Below are 20,619 nucleotides of genomic sequence, written 5' to 3'. Positions count from 1 at the left end.
GAGATTATCACTTTCCTACTCTTCCCTCATGACCCTCACTCGTACTTCCATTTTAGCAACAGTTTCACTATATTACAGTTATCTATCACCCTCACTAAAGAGAAACTACTCTGAGGATTGGAAACCAGGCTGAAGTCTTCTTTGTCTCCCCAATCCCTACATCACAGTGTTTGGCACATTCTAAATATTTTTTTAATGTTTGTTTATTTTTAAGAGAGAGCACAAATGGGGGAGAGGCAGAGAGAGGAAGACACAGACTCTGAAGCAGGCTCCAAGCTCTGAGCTCTCAGCACAGAGCCCGATGCGGGGCTCAAACTCACGAAACTGTGAGATCATGACCTGAACCGAAGTCGGTCGCTTAACCGACTAAGCCACCCAGGCGGCCCATGGCACATTCTAAATGATTAGTATTTTTTGTTGTTTTTGAGTGAATAATGAGTTGATGAATGAGAATTCACTCAAGAAATTTTCTAGAACTTTTTCTAAATAATAAATGTATGCTTTTTATCAGGATTTTTTTTACATATTTTCTATGAAAAATATTCTTTTTTTATAAGTTTATTTCTTTATTTTGAAAGAGAGAGAGAGCAGGGAAGGGGGAGAGAGGGAGAGAGAAAAAAAATCAAGCAGGTTCTGCATCATCAGCATGGAGCCCAACACGGGGCTCAATCCCCTGAACCATGAGATCATAACCTGAGCTGAGATCAAGAGTTGGATGCTTAATCGACCGAGCCACCCAGGTGCCCCTATGAAAACTAGATCCTAAATAAACCTTTGAGTTTAGCCTTATGAAATATGTGATCCCTAATGGCTATACATTTACTGACAAAGCTACTTACCTCAAGCCACACTGTTATACAGAGAAGTTATAACCTCAAGTGCATAAGTATGATTACCAATATGCAAATGCTATTAATAACATGGTACATGTTGAATAATTGAACATCATTGGTTCCAAGGAATTTTTGAAATTTTTAAGGAAATTCTATTATACACTGAATCTTTAAAAAATGAAATATGTATGTATAAAGGCGTAAGTATTTCACTTACAAAATATGTTATCAAAGACCTATCTCAACTGCATGTAACAATATGAAATACAGACAATTACAAATTAAATCCCGACATTTAGAATGTTAACAATAGTTCCAGGTGTTTAAATGCCTCAGTTACTTTTCTCTGTTCTTTGATATTTGTCACATGAAGCCTACCTGTCAAGGCATCTTGACCATTTATTAATGCACACAAGAATCTTAAAAAAGAAAGAGAGAGAGACAAAAAGTGTTTCATCATGCTGCACTATGCTTCTGCTTCTGCCTCTCCATCAAGTTTTACCAAACTCACATTTTCCAATTATCCCTGTGTCATTTGGCATTTTTATCTGACAAGTAAATTAAGGTCATCAAGAAGAATGAATCTTGAAATCTTCTGTGTCCCAATGTAGCCACAGTTTGACGTACTGAACTGCATTGTTTCTGGAGAATTGGCAGACCAGAGAAAGAAAGCATAGTGGTGCAATCACTTTCTAAAAAAAATATAATCCCTGCTAAAGGTTCCTACTTCAATAGATATGATCCATGAGTCTTTTTTTCAATTCCAACTGAGAATTTAGTAACCTGCTTACTTGAGTGGAACAGAGAATCTCTTGTCATTCTCCCTCTCTCCCTCTCTTCTCTCCCCCTGCCCCTCATCTTAGAGGTTATTTTTCCTGTTGGTAAATGGCGTCAAATATTGAATAAATGTAAAAGAAACATGCTAATACAATACCATGCCAATACCTTCCTTATTATAAATAATAAATGAAATACTTATTTCATTCAAAGCCTACGCAGGGGTATTTGAATAAAAAAGTTAATTCACAGGGACACCTGGGTGTCTCAGTTGGTTGAGCGTCGGACTTTGCCTAAGGTGATGATCCCACAGTTAATGAGTTTGAGCTGGCATCAGGCTCACCGCTGTCAGCAGGAAGCCCACTCGGATCTTCTGACCACCTCTCTCTCTGCCCTTCCCCCGCTGGTGCTCTCTATGTCAAAAATAAATAAACACTAAAAAAATTTAACTCACACTATTTTCTTTTTGTTTATTATTTATTTATTTATTTATTTATTTATTTATTTATTCAATATATGAAGTTTATTGTAAAATTGGTTTCCATACAACACCCAGTGCTCATCCCAAAAGATGCCCTCCTCAATACTCATCACCCACCCTTCCCTCCCTCCCACCCCCCTTCAACCCTCAGTTTGTTCTCAGTTTTTAAGAGTCTCTTATGCTTTGCCTCTCTTCCACTCTAACCTCTTTTTTTTTCCTTCCCCTCCCCCATGGGTTTCTGTTAAGTTTATAGCACACTATTTTCTATTCACTTATCTCTGAACATACTATATATCAAAATACAAGTGTGGAAGAGTCATTTATGTAACTAGAACACTTTTAAGCATGAGCATTACCAAATGCATCTTATATGAAAACTCTTCTTTAGCCAGGGCATTTAATCCTTATGTCTAGAATGCATTATTTATCTCTTCTTCAGGAAAAATATATATTTATTAATTTCTAGTCCGTGTAAGGTGCTCTACTAATCCCATGTGATATAGTAAGTTGAAAGATATTATTTATGCCCTCAAGAAGCTTATCATGTAGTTGAAATGAGCCCCAACCCCTGAAATCATCAGAAATCAAATCATTTTTGATAGTTGAAATTTTCAGACATAAGTTTGGTCTTAAAAGTATTATTTTTACTATTTATTGTTAAATATTTTGCAGAGACATACTTTTCTAATCATGCACCCACAGACTCTTGCCCTTTTAAATAAAATATCTTGGACATAACTCAGCATTTTTTATTCACCTTGTATGATCATATTATTGTTTTGAGTTATAACATAGCAAGTCCTTCTGTGTTCCCTGAATTTTACAAGGATGTTTGATCCTAAATTCTTTGCTCCTGAATACTGTATATTTGGGAATGTTATGTCAGCTTTCCATTTTCCCAGTTCTTCTGTCGGTCAGCCTACCAGTGTGTACATCCATTCAATTCCCTCTCTTCAGATATCTCACCCCTGGCCTCATTTACTTAATTTACTTCTACAATACTGTTTTATGAATTTGGAAATCAATAAACATGTCTGAAGTAAGAGTGTGAGGCATCAAAGCTGTTTCATGGAGTAAACTGTGTGTTCTTTAGTATGTGAACATCTGTCAGATATCTCCTCAGAAGCTCTTTTTGTCCATCTTGCTATTATTCCACTGCATTCCACATAAATGAAGTTGCCATCTAGCTGAATTCAAATACATGTGATAAGATGAGTATAGGAATAATCGGGGGGACAGAAGAGAATGGGGATGAATCTAAGAAATACTTAAAATGTAGTAATGATGGAGCGCCTGGGTGGGTCAGCATCTGACTTTGGCTCAGGTCATGATCTCACAGTTTGTGGGTTTGAGCCCTGTGTCCGGCTGTGTGCTGACAGCCCAGAGCTGGGAGCCTACTTTGGATTCTGTGTCTCCTCTCCCTCTTCCCCTCCCTCATTTGCCCTCTGTCTCTCTGTCTCTGTCTCTGTCTCTGTCTCTGTCTCTCTCTCTCTCTCTCATAAATCAACATTTAAAAAATTAAAAAAATGTAATAATGACAGGATTGATGATTAATGTGAAGGCAAAGGTGAAAACTGTGGGAAGTCTGAGTGCAAAGTTTCAGGCCTGGATATCTCCAGGAATGGTGAACCTCTGCAGTGGGATGACTTTACCCTCTAGGCACTGGGAGAGATTCTGAATAGTTTTAAATATTATTTTGAAGAATAATTATGTGGCCACATAATGTGAGATGGATTGGGAAGAGATACTATAGAAAGACAATTTAATAGACAAATATATAAGCAGCCTAATCCCATGAAGCTGAACCTGAAATGAGGTTGTTCCAGTGGTAATAAACACAAGATAATATAAGACATGATAAAGATTTGACTCTGGACATGGAGTTGTAGGTGAAGGTAGAATCAAGATGACTGTACACTTCAAGTCTGGGTAGCCAAGAGAATAACAGCATCATCTACAAAATCACAAGATTATGTTTATCTAAGAGAAATATATCCTCAGCTTTCATTCATATGTCATACTCATATGTCTGTATAACCATATAGTGTTGAGATTTTACAGATTGATTAGTCTTCATTATATATTGCTAAATCTTTATATATGTACCTCATTTCATAGGATTAAACTAATCCTGATTATAGTATATGACCTAAGAGGATTTCCTGTATTGGTTGTCAATAAACCTTAAGATTAATTTCCTGGGTACTATCAATCCATTACATTGTTGAGATGTGTGCTGTGCTTTAAAAAATCATTTTGTTGAAATGATGAGATAATATCATTTGAAATTTTGACATTTCATCAAGAATTGGGAGTCATAAATAAAACATGTGAATATGAAACAAATATATACCACCATTTATTTCCCTGGGCAGAATTTTGAGAAAAACTTTATTCAAAAAAATATGTAACTGCTGTCTTCAATAACTTTAAAAAGATGTTCATAACAGAAAAGAGTTAACTTTAAAAAGCTATTCCACAGAAAATGACACAGCATACAAATAACAGATTTTACTTTGAAATGTAAATATAAACTAGAATAATCTTGATTACAGAGAGACAAAATCATGTCTCTGTAGAAGAAAAATCTTTGGTTAAAAATAGCAAAATTGCTTTTCTCCAATACTTTCCTAAAGACATGAAATTTATTTTTTTCAACCTATTTTTTTAAAGTATTTGGATTCCAAGTAAAGAACTTCGCTTTTTTCTCCTCTTTAAATAGAAACAACTAAAGCAAACCTCCCTTATAGCGGCATCCTTACTTATGCCAAGCATTGGCTAGGTGCTAAGCTCTAGTTCAGTAACAATTTTGCATCTCTTTTTGCCCCTTAAGGAAGTGTGCCTCTTTCCAAACCGTACGATGAAATAATAATTTCAATATACTTATATTTTTCCAAGACCTTATTCCATTAAGACCTTATTCCATTAAGCAAAAAGACATTTCCAATCAGCTAGTCACAAATAAATTTCATTCCTTACCTGGATTTCATTGTATCTTTTTAAAGACAGGTTTGCTCTCTAGGGAGTTACTTACAGGAGTAAATAATACACATTCTATCCTACCAAACTAATTAGAAATGTGGTTTTGTTTTTTTTTTTTTGTTTGTTTTTTTGTTTTTTTTTTTTTTTTTTTTTTAGGATTGAAAAATGAACAGATGGTACAAGCAGACAAGTTTTCAATCATGGCAGGGGGATTGGTTAGCTATACTGTACTATTCTGGAATCCATTTGGTAGATGCTGTTATGATTTGTTTTTCTAAGTGTCCATTTAAATTAATCAGGTCTTTGAGGCCTCTAACCAAGGAGCGACTCCTCTTTCTTCTCCTTTTCCTCCTCCTTCTCTTAACACATTAACAACACAACTTTGAACTGTGCAGATCCACTTACACAACAGATTTTATTTCAATGTTTTTTAAATTTTTTTTTCTGCAAAAAGTGTTATTGTTTTCACTTGGTCCAAGGCTTGAGAGAAGGTTCCAGAGTGGTTAAAAAGCTGCATAGGAGCTGCAGGGAGAGGCTCAGGAAGAAGTCCTGACACCAGGGGGATGCCCTTCAAAGGCCACTAGGCTCTGGAGGCTAATAGTTATGCTTGAGGGTGAGCCTTCCGAAGAGATACTCGCCCTGCCCAGCCTGGGAGCCAGCCAACCTGTGGAGGTTAGTCAGGTGGTTGCCATCTTCTTGATGAGTTTCACCTCCTCTTCCAGGAAGTGGTTCTACAGGAAGTCACAAGGACAGGGGTATGCAAGGCAGAACCCGGGGCACGCAGATCCCACAGGGCATGGTTCAGGTTCTTCTCTGGGACCATGGCAGCTTCCATAGCGGCTTCCAAGGTTTTATCCCACTCATCTTGGGACGGTTTCTGCAGGTCCTGGAAGAGGACCCGACCATCCCCACTGGTTTTGCATCTTCCAGAGCCCCTCAGCGTCCTCCTGCTTCTCCTAAGCCAGCTTGCTGAAGGGGGCTATGCCCTCTAGAGCCACATTGTCAAGTTGGAAATAGAAGCCCAGAGAGAGGTAGGTGTAGGAGGCCTGCAGACGCATGTTGTCCACCTCGGTGGAATAATTCTGATGAATCTGGGAGTTCATGTTTAATCAGCAATAAAGAGCTAAACTCAAAAGATGGTGTTGGCTGGTCCCAGAGGCAGATGGTGGCTGAGATTATGGTTTCAAAGGTTGACTGGAAAGGATTTGGAGGGTGACTGGAGGCTGGAGGAAGAAGGGGTGTTCTGGATCTGTTCTGTCCAAACATTGTTGAAATAAGACAGATCCACAAGACCACTCAGAGCATTACCTATTGGCAGATTTTTTACAGTACTGTAAATGTATTTTCTCCTCCTTATGATTTTCTTAATAACACTTTCTTTTCTCTAGCTTAATTTATCATAAGAGTACAGTATATAATACATATAACATACAAAATATGTGTTAACCAACTGTTTATGTTATTGGCAAGGCTTCCAGCCAACAGTAGGCTATAACTACTTAACAGTAGTTGAGTTTTGGGGGAATCAAAAGGTATAGGGTGATTTTCAACTGCAGGGATTGGCACTGTAATTCCCACATTTTCCAAGGATCAACTGTATTTCCTAACTGCCACTCTACCGATTTATTGCTAGAGGCTGCTTATTCCTTTCCAGAGCGCCCCACATATCCCTTTTCTAACAGTTCTTTCACTTGTAGTTATTTTTTCATCGTCTATCTTTCCCATGAACTGTAAATCCATGAGGTCAGTAACTGAATCTCCGGTGTTTATCTCAGTGTCTGCCATGTAGGATGTTCTCAATAAACATTTGTTGAATGAGCTAATGCATTCTTAAACTTATATTCACATTTCTAAGTTTAATCAACTTAACTTGATTAAATGTAGAAGCCTGTACTTTCTAGCACCTCCTGCCTTCTGGAAAGCATTATCTTCAATCATACAGAATAATTGCATCTTCTGATTAAAATTATGTTGGGTAGACTTATTTCACATACGTATAACTACCTTCAGGGTAAATCTTTACATATGAAGTGGAAGGTGAGGATATGGATAACCCTAGGTCAATCTGGCTTTTTTTTTTTTTTAACCAGAATCACCTAATGCAAATGACAATTCAATCCATTTACTCAAACAAATATTTATTGAGCTACTACTACTCAATAAATAGGACCTGTATCAGGTCCTATAGGTTGAATACTGTATGAGTTTCAGAGAGCTACTATAGCAGATGACACACACAACAGAAATTTATTCTCTCATAGTTACGGAGACCAAAAGCATACTCTCTCCTAAGGCTCTAGGAGAGAATCCTTCCTTGCCTGTTCTAGGTCTGGTGGCTCCAGGTATTCCTTGGCATGTGGCTCTATAACTCTAATCTCTGCCTCTGTCTTCACATGGACTTCTCTACTTTGTCTTCTATTTTGTCTCTTATAAGGACACTTGTCATTGGATTTGGGCCCACCCAGCTAATACAGGATGAGTAGTAAGTTAAGGAACTTACTTGTACTTGCAAATACTTTTTTTTTTTTGTAGGGGCAGGGAGAGAGTGGAGGGGATGTCATCATTCAAATTACTACAGATACTATAGTGAATAAAGCCCCTCCCCTCATATAATTCGTAGTCTAATTGAAAAGACAGGATACAAAAAAAGTGATTTCAGTAAAGCATGATAGAAATGTATTGGTAGAAGTAGTCCAAGAGCTATGGGAACAGAAGTCTGGGGTCCTAATTAAATCTAAACAAGCATAAAAAGCTTCCCAAATGATGTGATGTTCACATAGGAGGATTAAATAGGAATTGGCCATGAAAGAAAGCTTGGCACATTTTAAGGAACTGGAATGAATTCAACATAGAGAACGATAAGAGATTAATCTGGGGATATACATTTAGAGTCATTTGTAGAGAGCCATGTGAGCAAAGTTAAAGACTATAGACTTCATCCTGAGATAGAGTCAGCTCTGTGATTGGCCAACACTGATATAATAAGGCAGAAATTATCCCTGTCAGGACCAAGAGGAGCAACACAGGTCCTGAGTGTTCCTCTTACTTCCATATGGCAAATCTTGCTCTTCCCAATATTTGTAGCTTTTATGGATAACATAGTACTATAGTAAAATAACTTTGAAAGATTGTGAAAAAAAACATTTAATTCAAAATTCTCATTTTACAGACATGAAGCCAAAGTCAGGCAAGGCTAATGATTGTTCTAGGACCCACAAAAGAGCTGGATCTAGCCATTTGTTCTATTAGCGAAAATGGTAGTGTAAAATACTGGCAATAGCATGGGCCTGGAGCCTGACAAATCGGGATTGGATTGCTAGCTTTCCTGTGTACAAGAAGTGTGACCTTAGCAAGTAATAGAACCACCTATACTAGGAATAATAGTAGTACCTACCTATTAAGACTATTGTGCAGATAAATTTGTAATGAATTTGAAGCACTAAACATTGTGCTAGAAGCTAATTTAGTATGAAATAGATAGTGACTGTTGTTGATGATGATATTCCTAATGTTTTCATAATCATCCCAGCCCCATAATCCATGGCACTTTACTCCCAGTATATAACGGTGCATGACATCATACACTCTTATTTCAAATAACTTATATATTTATATACAATTGAACCTTAAACAATGCAAAGGTTAGGGATACCAATAACCCCCTTGCCCCATCCAGTCCAAAGTCTACACATAACTTTCGACTCCCCAAAACTCAACTTCTAATAGCCTACTGTTGACTAGAAGCCTTACCAATAACAAAAACAATTAACACATATTTGTATGTTATATGTATTGTATACTATATTGTTACAGTAAAGTAAGCTAGAGAAAAGAAAATGTTAAGAAAATCATAATAGAAGATACACTCACAGTATTATACTGTATTTATCAAAAAACATTTACGTGTAAGTGGAGCCATGCAGTTAAAACTTGAGTGTTCAAGGGTCAACTGTATGCCAATCTCCAAAGAAGAGTGTTTAGGATTTCTAGCACAGAAGTTTAAGAAACAATTATACAGGCATATGCATTTTTCAAAGTAACACAACTGCCTATTCTGATATCCAATTAAAATTTTAATTGAAGTAAAGTTCATAAATATATAATCATAAGTGTGAAAATGAAGGTATATTAGTAAAAATAGCAGTTTGCTAAGCGATTGAGGTAAACAACACAGTGTTCTATAACAAAGTAATCTGAGTCTCTAAAGGTCCAATTACATAATCTTCCCTGTCTGAACTTTGAATATATGGTCTAAGTAAATTACTTGCTACCTGGCTACTGTGAAAGTACAGGCTCCAGATTTAAAACTCTTGAACTATATTATATATTTTACAAATACAGCAGTTGCTAAGTAAATGTTTTCTTTTTAAATGGCATCTTCTGTATTGTCAGAAATTAATGTTATTTTATGTTTTCTGTAACATCTATCCCTTATAATTTGTTATTCAATAATTTTCATGTGAAATGTGACATTTTAGAGCGCTCATTAATTCCTGCAATATCAGTGTTATTTTGAAGATTAGGAAATTCAGTGAGGACCTAATAAAAAATCTTCAGCACATTATTTATTGGATAAGATGCAACCCTTTACCTGTTTCTGCACAGATTATGAGCTGAAAGAAATAGATGCCTGAAAATATCTTAATTAAATCATAGTGAATAAAATCTAATTCCAAGGTTTAATAAATTTCTTACTGAAAACTGAACATAAATGACAATTGTTTTTATTTACATTTAGATTTCTTAAAAAGCCTCTTAAATGTTGTGACTGGTTTCTTACTTAACAATAGCTTTTAATGCTCAAAAATTCCCTAGTAGATATGTCATTTTTATGAGGAAGTTATTACTCTGGATATAAATTTGCACATAGTGTATATTGCCTACTTGATTCCCAGAAGAAGAACTATTTCTGTGAAAGTCTTAAAGTACTCAAGTTTAATGAATTATTATGGTAGAGAATTAAATGGTTTGTTTTTCAGTTATATTCCTTTTTTCAAGTTTATTTATTTGTTTTGAGACAGAATGAAAACATGTGCAGTGGAAAAGCAGAGAGAAGGAGAAAGAGAGAATCCCAAGCAGGCTCTGTGCTGACAGGGCAGTAAAACTCACGAACCGTGAGATCATGACCTGAGCCAAAACCAAGTGTCAGAGGTTTGGGGCGCCTTGGTGGCTAAGTTGGTCAAGCATCTGACTTCGGCTAAAGTCATGATCTCACGGTCCATGAGTTCAAGACCCATGCAGGGCTCTGTGCTGACACCTCAGAGCCTGGAGGCTGCTTCAGATTCTGTGTCCCCACCTCTCTCCAGCCCTCCCCCACTCATGCCCTGTCTCACTCTGTCTCTCAAAAATAAATAAATGTTAAAAAAAATTACAAAAAAAAAAGCGTTGGAGGCTTAACAGCTGAGCCACCCAGATGCCTCATGTTTTTCAGTTATATTATTTGATACAATTTTCTACATATAAATTATTTGATTAATATATTTTTATAGTAATAAAAATAAAGCTTTATTCAAGTGAAAGGATATTAAAGGGACTGTTTGATTCAATATTTTAGAGTATTGCCAAATTACTGAATTATTACTTAAAGTTATAGCATAGGAAGGGGAAATGAAACATAAAACTTAACCTTGAATTCTGGAGATGGTCATGTGTGAAGTCAGGCAAGTTCTTTACCTTCTGTGGGCTTCAGTTTTTTACTTCTATTATGAAGCAATTGTTCATATCCCATTCAATAAAAAGTATTTCTTATTAAAACTTCAATAATACAGGGGTGCCTGGGTGGCTCAGTTGGTTGAGCATCCAACTCTTGATTTCAGCTCAGGTCATGATCCTAGGGTCATGGGATTGAGTCCTGCTTGGGATTCTCTCTCTCTTTCCCATGCCCTTCTCCTGCTCATGCCCTTCTCTCTCTAAAATAAAAAAAATAAATTGTGCTTGCTTCGGCAGCACATATACTAAAATTTTTTAAAAAATTAAAAAATTAAAAAACTTCAGTAATACATAGAATGAGAAGTGCTAATGAATTAATTGAAGTAATGTATTTTAGAAGATTGCCTAAGCAGTAGTAAAACATGCATCCCCTGTAATTTTTATAGTTTTGTCAATGAAAGAAATATGTTGTTACCATATGTTATCTAGTTTTTTCTTCAAAAAAGGAAGCTTTTAAATGTCATTTTTAAAATTACTGCTAAACATCTAAGAACTTCCTATGTATATCCTTGTCCTATAAAGTGTAAGTTCCTAACTTTAATTTTTGAATTAATCTCTATGAAATATAAAAAAGGTCATTCTTAAAACGAATTATGCAATAGTCTTTCCACTTTGTTGAAAGAGACATCAAAACAGTGCATAAGCCTGGTCTCTTGATTCAAGTGTTTAAGGAAATAAATTAGCAATAATATAAACAAAATCCTTTAAGTCTATTTGCTGATTTAAATTTGCAACAAATACTTAATCTTAGAATGTGGGATACTAAGAATCCATCTACTTTTATTGGTACTTTTGTAAAAACAAAAACAGAAAAGAAAAGGAAAGGAAAAGAAAGAAAAGAAAAGAAAAGAAAAGAAAAGAAAAGAAAAGAAAAGGGCTATGTTGTGGGTTATGACCTCCATCTTCAGCCCTTATTTTGGTTTGCATCCTGTGTGCCAAATAAAGGCAAATATGGTGGACATTTTTGGCCTCCATCACCATATTTTCAAGCATATACCAACTTGTAAAATAATTTTGTTAGTGAAATGTCACCCAGGGAAATTTTAATATTGTATTTGTGTTTCAGCTTCTGACATGGCGGCTGAACAGGGACAGATTCTCGTGATAGCCACCGCAGCTGTTGGGGGATTTACTCTCCTCGTCATTCTTACTTTGTTCTTCTTAATCACTGGGAGGTAACGGAAGCATACCAGATTATTTCCAAGATTTGTGAATAACCATTCTCTTATAATACTGTGTATTCATATGCTTTCAAATGTAGCAAACTATGAGAGAAAAAGGGATCAGGGCAGGCTGCTCTGACTGAAGTTTATATAACAGAACCACCATGTCCAATTCTCTGTATCAATAGGCTTCGAAATATGTAAGCAACTAAAGACGTGATAGAAACACTTTGAAAGCTATGAAAGATAAATTCTTACTCGATAAGTTTTTCCTTTACCACGTTCAAATTACACCATGAAAGAGATCTTTCCTGGAGAAAAAAAAAAATCATTCAACAGAGAATTTATATAAAAGTTTTCTATAAATTTAGTGTTATAGAATGTGTTCTATTTATTCATTAAATGTTGAATGGATCTATATTAGATTACATTAATTGGTTTTATAAATCTGGTATTTCTCCACTTTAAGGTAATAGGGGTGGAAATTTAAAGCAACAATGAATTGGACAGAGCAAAAGACCTAGATCTGAATCCTGACTAGCTGGTCAAAGTGCTTCGGGTACCTAAATCTTATATTTGTATGTTTGCACACATTTGATATAACAATGAATTAAAACCATTTATTGATTTTTAGATATATTAGATTGTTGCCATGAGCCAGGTACTGACTGACTATACAGAGACGTGAGTAAAGGTAGTATGTATGAAATCATATAAAAGATTTTTTCTGTAACCCTTGTTATATAAGCCTTGTTATTAGGCCCAGACTTTTGTGAGAAACTGTGAATATATTCAGATCATATTTTTATTCCTACTAAGGAAAAAATAATTCTTTCTTGATTATCAATAGGGTCACAAAAGAATATCTCATGAATTTTCCTGATAATATGAAAAACACACATACTGCAAAGAAAACAATGTCATGATTTAAAAGTGCAATAAGAATACCAGCCAAAAAGTATGCATCTATAATGACACCAGCTAAAGTACACCGTCTCAACTGGAAAGTGTCGATATTTGATAATGAGCAGAAATAACAAATAGCTACTTTCAGGGGCAATAGTTTAGTGAATAAACAATAAAACACCTTTTTTATTTATTGAAAAACTCTACTTACATACCAATATTTTATTAAAATTCACGTTTAAATTATAGAGGATATACATGCATGGAAAATTATTATCTACAGTTTTAGAGCAGGGTAAAGGTATAGATCAGTAAGTTCACAACTGTTTAGAAGTTTGGGTCCATGCCTGACTGTAACTGCCAGCTATTGAAGGTGTCAGATCTAGGGATAACAAAACCACTTTTATAGAACCTACCAAGGAATAAAGAAACACATGAATATTTTAATATGGTTGAGTTAAAATGGTGACTTCTTTATGAAATTAATTGTAAAACGGACACATGTACCCCACGTTTACTTAATTTTTTTTTTTCTGTATAAATAGACATAGTATTGCTCTTGTAATAGAGAGTGTCTCAGAGTCTCCTGTTTGGGGAAGCTGATTAACTGATAGAAGAGTGATAGCTATAGTAATAAGAAAAAATTTTTTGAAAGGATGCAGGAATACTGATAAATTAACACTAATAAAAAGTGCTAGTTTGGGCATGCCATGGTGTCACCATCGTATACTATTGCCCAGCACTCTCCTGTTTCTGTCTCTCTTTATACCTCATGCTAACCTCTGGCAGGTCCTTGCCATCATTACAGCTTTGGTACAACCATCTTTTACAGTGGGCAGAAAATAAATGCTGGAGTCTCTAAACCAACTAACCATCAGGTTGAAAACAAAATATGCAGTATGATATCCTTCAAATACCAAATGTGATCTACAAAATCCTTAATCACTAGCAGGGGAGAACTGGTTATAAAAACCAACACACAAGCAAAACCCTATGTATCCTAGTGGAGGTCTAAGCTTGTTTGAAAAACAAACAAAAAAAATGTTAGAGTTCTTATGATCGTACCTATGACTCTCTTGCAAGAAGAAGGATTAGAATACAATTTTGGTACATATAAAGTCACAATGACAATTTAATTAGGTAAAAAAAAGAAAACAAGCCAACACCTTATGTGTTGCTATGTGTTTAACAAACCTTATTAGAAAAATGCTAAGTGGAAGAAATAACTCTACTGTGTTTTCATTGCCATTTATAACCTAAGTGCTGCTCATGCATTGTGAGTTTGGGGGCATTGATACCTTGATAATATTCTATTTATCATGGAGTTGCACATAATTTAAAGGCACTCAGTTTGGGGCCCAGAAAGATTATTCAGTTGTTAAAGTATGATGGGGACCTATAAGGTGATTCTAACTCCAAAGTCACAAATTATGTCAACTAGACTGTGATAATTTATATATGATGGTTAATTTCATTCAAAAATATTATTTTTTTCTTATTTGAAAGTACTCTTGAAGAACTGTGGGGTACTTTCTCATGTATGATTTTATTTAAACAGCAGGGCCTCTTTTATCCTCAATTTTTTGAAAAAAAAAAGCCTCTAACTTTATAATGGAAATTGATTTAAATGATGTTTCATTTAATAGTGAGTCGATATATGGCACAATCAGATGTAACTTTTAAGTTACAGTTATGTGTATTTGTAGAATATGAGTTAAGGCTTTATTTCCTCTTTGAGTATTTCAGCAGTGATTTAAATGGCACACATACACATGTGGAAAAGCATTTCATTAAAATATCAGAAATTATTGCCTTAACACATAAATATGGGAAGCTTTAACGAAGATATTACAGGCATTGTAGGCTAAATCAATTTGGCCTAATAAACTTGAGAGATGGGCTCAAAAGTTGTCTTTATTTTTGGTTTCTGAAGCAGAATTATCTTTAAAAGATACTTTAATGGTAAAGAAAAATTTGTACTAAATTATTTTCAGCTTTTACTTTCCATGTTTTCCAATTTATATGACATTAGAAAGTAATATTCTACAAACTGGGGAAGACTACTTCAGTTACATAAGATTAAAAAAATTCATTTTTTAAAGCACATAATATACTTTAAGCACATAATAGAAGAGTATTCATTGGAAATTATTCTATAAAAACTGTAAGACATTTCTGAATAAATACTCAACTTGCCTTAGGGTTTGAAGATAAAATCACATTGAAAGATTGGATGATATACCACAGATGTAGTCTGTTTAACCATTTGGAATTAGAAGTTTGATGAATTGTCAAATCACATGGATGCTGGAGAATTTATTCATGTTGCAGAAGTCATGCGAGATAAGCATCTACTCTTTCTCAGAGCACAATTATCCCAAGAGAGAACAGAACATACCTTTACAGAATTCTGCAATAAAAAGAAAGCATGCTCTTTAGCAATGAAACTAGAAAACATTTGTCTAAATTTCTGAGATTCTGACTCAAAAACATTTTCTCATTTTGACTTTTAATGCTTTCTACCAGCTCCAGCCATTAGAAGTTCTATAAGGAAGCATGTGATGGTTATTGCTGATTATAGAATATTCTCTAAGATTCCTATCATTCAAACCAATCAATCCACGTGAGAGTATTTTATTCTTATCTGGGATTAATTCTGATCTATACAAAAAAAAAAAAAGAAACTTGTGATATAAAGATATTCTTAAACATGGCCTTTGTGATAAGAACTTGGCCTACTAGTGATAGGTAATTTAGTTGGTTTTGGTTCTCATCCAGCATAATTCTAAAACTAAGATTCTGCTTACCCTTTTCAAAGGTGCCAATGGTACATCAAAGCTAAAATGAAGTCAGAAGAGAAGAGGAGAAACCACTTACAGCAGAATGGGCATTGTAAGTAGTACAGTGACCCTTTCATTATTTTACATTGCTCTAGCCCTCAAGAGTTCATTTTAAACTTGTATCCACTGAGTTGAGAAAACCTGAAAAAATGTACTTCCAACCTTTCAGCATTAAGACTTTTCATCTGGTTTCCAGGTTTGTTGGTGGAAATTGCACCTGCTTCTCATTAAATGCTAGTACTTTTTCCCTAATTCTGCTTGCTGGAAAACACGAAGGCTGAATATGCTAAAAATACAAGATGACTGCTTATATCTAGTTATTTACCATTCACAATGACTCCTGAATGCAAGTTGGTTTAATTTAGTGGAGCATTAGCCATAGAAATATTAGGGAACTTTTATTCCTTCTTGTAGGGACTGTCATTTAAACATATAACAAATCAATTTACAATTCATTAACACTAAAAAAGAAAATCAGCTCTTTAACTTTTAGAATATGTATGAAATCCTTGAGCTGACTACAAGGTTATATTCATTTGTAGAATCTCTTCCCAAGCAAGCTATAATTACCACTATAGTTGGTTTGATAATTGCCACCCTCTCCTCCCCAACACCCACCTCCACCTCCACCTCCAAATGGCAAACTACTTTGTCAAGACGGTTTCTCTGTCGTGAGATGCTGAATTAACATCTCAGAAAGGGATGTTCTCTAATTAACCACAGTGTAGAAATAATGTGTGAGGCAAGCTGTTTAACTCTTTCAACTCATTTTTTTACTTCAGATTGAGCAAAAGGAGTAAGAGACTTTTCAACCTATATCACTTTCTGAAGGAGGCAGAAAGGATTTAAGTGAGGAACGGTTTAGGGCTATTTCTAAGGCTCACAGGATTTCTCAGTGGTCTGAGGACTTTCTGTATTAGGATGTTCCATGTTCACTAGCCAGAGTTCTGACTCAGAAGGTGCATGGTAGGGCCAAGACATACGCATTTTTAGCAAGGTGTCCCTGGCTGCTCTTTTCTTACAATACGTTTGAGGCTCACTGCACTGGCAGAGAAGGGAAAGCTAAGACAGCCACTGTCAGCCATGGGATGAGCTGGAAATGCTGCGAACAGATGCAGAAACCTGGACCCAAACACCTGGATAGATGACATATGCTGAGCAACCTTAAGACTCACTGCAGGGCATTTAGTACTGAAATGCAAAGGAAAAAGATGTTCCTGAGGTATTTATTATCTGCTTTCCAACTAGCAGTTTTTGCATAAACTAAACCAGATGGGCCCAGCAAGAAGCAATGAAAATAACCTAAGACAGCCAAGGAAGTAAAAGAAAGATAACAAACCGAGTTTTAAGAAACCATGGGTAAGTTAAATAAGTAACCAGATAGTCGACATATATTGTGTTTACAAGAAAAAAGAAGGTGATGTTAACACCACATATCCAATTAGATACCACTAATCATCTAATAGTAGCCACTGGATCTGAGTTTATAGAGTATTCATTCTGAAACCACAACTCCCATTAAGTAAAAAAGTATCTGCAATATGAACCAGAGGTAAAGATTATCTGTTGTCTTTTCCTCCAATCTAAACTTTGGAAGTCACATAAAGCATAGTATTTCAGAATCATTGTCAGGCCTAAGTATACCTAGAATGCTTTGCTGATGATATTTGGGGAAGTACTAATATTCTCATGGGTGTTCATCTGGTAGCAGAAGACAGTAGGCAAAAAGGAATGAAAGGGGGCAACAAGTGTAGAGGAACTCATGAAGCAAATTCTGCTGACAATGGACATTTCAGCACCTCCTCTAAACTCACTTCATTAGCTTTTATTTGTTTGCTTTTGAAATTTTCTTGCAAGAGCATGTTTCTAAGGAATCCTAGCCAACAAATAACTCGGGGTATTATGCAGCTTTCAAAATCTAAAGCAACAAAACCAAGTATCACCTATTCACTATGCCACGAATTTGCATTGATCTTTTAATCCCTACTAATTCATATTTAATAAAGGTTTGCTGTGTGATTATTACCTGTAAAACCATACCTAAGGTATTTGGAAAGATACAAAGATGTATAAGAAATGATCTCCTGTCCTCCGGGAGCCAGAAATCTGTTGGAACACAGAAACCTACCACCAAAACAGAGGAATATCTACACACAGTCTGTGATTTCTTCAGATACTGAAAGAAGTGGCAAATGAAAAAAATAACCACACATTCAAGTTTTCCAGCCATCCCTGTTTGTCATCTGAGTGCAAAGTGTCCAGGAGGGACACCAACAGGCTTGCTCATTTTGGCAGAAAGGGTTTTGGGAGAAAGGCTTATGCCTTTCCCCCCATGTCCTGAGCTAGATCAAGTACAAAATGTATGGGTTGTTTGTGAATTAGTGAGCTGATTAAACGTTTTACAGAAATATAATAAATATGTTTTCTGGAACCTGTCAGCTCACTCTCTATTAAACCACCAGGTCATTTTACATTAACAGGTAAATAAATTTTTGATTCCAAGTACTCAACTCTTTATTGGGGGGTGAGGAGGAGTGGGACAGAAAGAAAAGAGAGTTGAAGTAACTAACAAGAATGACGACTTTAATATGTCAATCCTTGTTTTAAACATACACAAGATGTGTAATCACTAAAATACTTTTAAACTAAATCAATCTTTTTTTGTTGTTGTTGGTTTGCAGTACGCTTCCCAGGAATTAAAACTTACATAGATCCAGATACATATGAAGACCCATCCCTAGCAGTTCATGAATTTGCAAAGGAGATTGATCCCTCAAGAATTCGCATTGAGAGAGTCATTGGGGCAGGTAAACATAAAATCTGTACTTTTGAAGATATGATTCCTTGATGGTTTTGTAGCTAGGTTATCAACATAATATTTTAAATCTTAGCAGTTTTAGTCAGTTTAGTCTTGAAAATTTTCAAGAAAGGAGAAGTAAAATTATTTTCTATATGCTGTTACTTTTTTAAGTATGTAAGCACCTAAATTCATTTTCTAAGCAAACGTCATTTTTAACTCCTGTAGTCTTCTTTCAGTATGGAGGTAACTTACAATGAAACTAGGGTCATACAGGAATTCATTTTGAGGATGTAACTTCAGGAGTTTTTCATAAGTTGTTAAAGATTTACTGAGGCCCTCAGGGTACCTGGGTGGCTCAGTTGGTTGAACATTCGACTCTTGATTTCATCTCAGGTCGTGATCCCAGGGTCATGGGATTAAGCCCTGGTTGGGCTCCTTGCTGAGCGTGGAGTCTGCTTAAGATACTTTCTCTCTCTTTCTCTCTCTGCCCCTCTCCCCAGCTTGTACATTCTCTCTTTAAAAAAAATAAATTAAAAATAAAACAAAATAAATGATTTGCTCAGGCCCCAACATCTATAGATATATAGTATAATTAGTGTTCATATTGATGACTGGCTCTGCAGGATCCAGAAGTGTTCTAAAAATCATTGAGGGTAAAATTAGCTTCAGTATAGTTTTATATCATTTAAGTGCTAATTAGTGATTTTCCCTATGTAGAATGTTCAAACAGAACACTATTTTATTCAGCTGTCCTATATAAATACAAAACTATTGTGAATTAGTTCCCAAGACCTTATTCTGTTCATACTTACGACAGAGGCTAAGTTGGTATAACAAAGAGACCTCAGCATATTTATTCTTCTTTCAAGTCCTTGACCTAAGGAACAGTCCATGTTAGCAGAGGAATGGTCATTCAGGAGGTCTTGAAAGGACCCAAGTTCCTTGTACTGTTTGCTCTGCCTTTCCTTAGTGTGTCATCTTCCTCTGAATGGTCAAAGCTGGGACACCAATGCATCTGCCTTCCAACCTGTGAGAAAGAAAAGGAAAGAGTTCAGTCTTTTTTTTTTTTTTTTTTTTTTGGCTTTGTCTGTAAGACAATAACACGGAACTTGTAAACATGTCTATTCACATCTCAATGGTCCAGTTCAATTACCTGGGCACAAAGAGAGTTTGGAAACATATTCTCTGACTGGACAGCCATGCATACAGCTAAGAAGGGGAAGGAGGAAGTGTAAGTAGAGAAGGGAGACTGGATCCTGAAGAGGGGTATTGGTCTCCTCTCGATGCTGGATACCTGTTATGTACTGTTTTGAGCAGTACATACAAAGCCTGACCATTCCAGCCAGGTATCATGTCTTTGCAGAGGCCAAAGAAAGAAGCTGACCATCCCTTGTCTCTTTCCAAAGCCCTTCTCCACAAGAGGACCAGCTGCATAATCTGCAGAGACCAATGCAGAATGAAAATGTAGAGTCTCTTGTTAAAAAGTTACTAAGAATTTCAAGATAGTGACATCAGAGCATTAAACAAGTGACAGAGCCCTTCTAAACTCAGGACTCTGTATGACTAGTCACATTGAATGGACTCTGTTTCCCAGATACACAGTAATCTAGCACTATACAGGAATTCCAGAAACATTTGGAGAGAGTCCTTCATTATATCACTTCATTCGCTATGCACAATGGGTCATCTCATCTCCTACAAGGCTAGAGCTCCCTTTGAAAGCTGACACAAGGGGCCTATACACTTAATCCTAGTGCTCACAGCTGAAGAGGCTGTCTTATCAGAAAGATTAAGAACCTGGAATGAAACCAGATTCTCTATTCTCTTCTGCTGAACATAAAACACATCAATGGGCATTGAAGGTATAATTGAAAGAGTGATTACATTATAGTCATTTAGTTTGGGGATTCATTTACTTAACACAGCAGAGAAATAGAGAAGAGAGAAGGTTAAATAATTCCATTGCATGCTACTGTTGGCTTTCTTCCTCAAGTTCCCAAGAAAACGTGGTATATCCTTTTATACTGCAGTGTTCAGTCCTCATGTAGATACAGTAGAAGCATTTTCCATTGTAGTCCTTTGTGCATAAATTAAATGGCAGTGTCTGAAATCATAATGTTGAGAAATA

The 20,619-nt window shown here is 35.7% G+C and overlaps 1 protein-coding gene across 4 annotated transcripts in view; it reads left to right on the top strand.

Moving 5' to 3' along the window:
* EPHA6 (EPH receptor A6) overlaps positions 1–20,619 on the top strand; it is an 889,565-nt gene that overhangs the window by 617,192 nt on the left and 251,754 nt on the right. For all 4 annotated transcript variants that reach the window (XM_025913797.2, XM_086675668.1, XM_086675669.1 and 1 more), the window contains 3 exons: positions 11,849–11,957; positions 15,670–15,743; positions 18,373–18,498. In XM_025913797.2, the coding sequence (XP_025769582.2) occupies positions 11,849–11,957; positions 15,670–15,743; positions 18,373–18,498 (309 nt within the window). The remainder of the gene's footprint in view (positions 1–11,848; positions 11,958–15,669; positions 15,744–18,372; positions 18,499–20,619) is intronic.

The sequence above is a fragment of the Puma concolor genome, chromosome C2 (assembly GCF_028749965.1).
Source record: "Puma concolor isolate L17-30 chromosome C2, mPumCon1.1.hap2, whole genome shotgun sequence".
Lineage (NCBI taxonomy): Eukaryota > Metazoa > Chordata > Mammalia > Carnivora > Felidae > Puma > Puma concolor.
The sequence above is the reverse complement of the archived record's forward strand: the minus strand, read 5'-3'. Positions and strand labels throughout refer to the sequence as shown.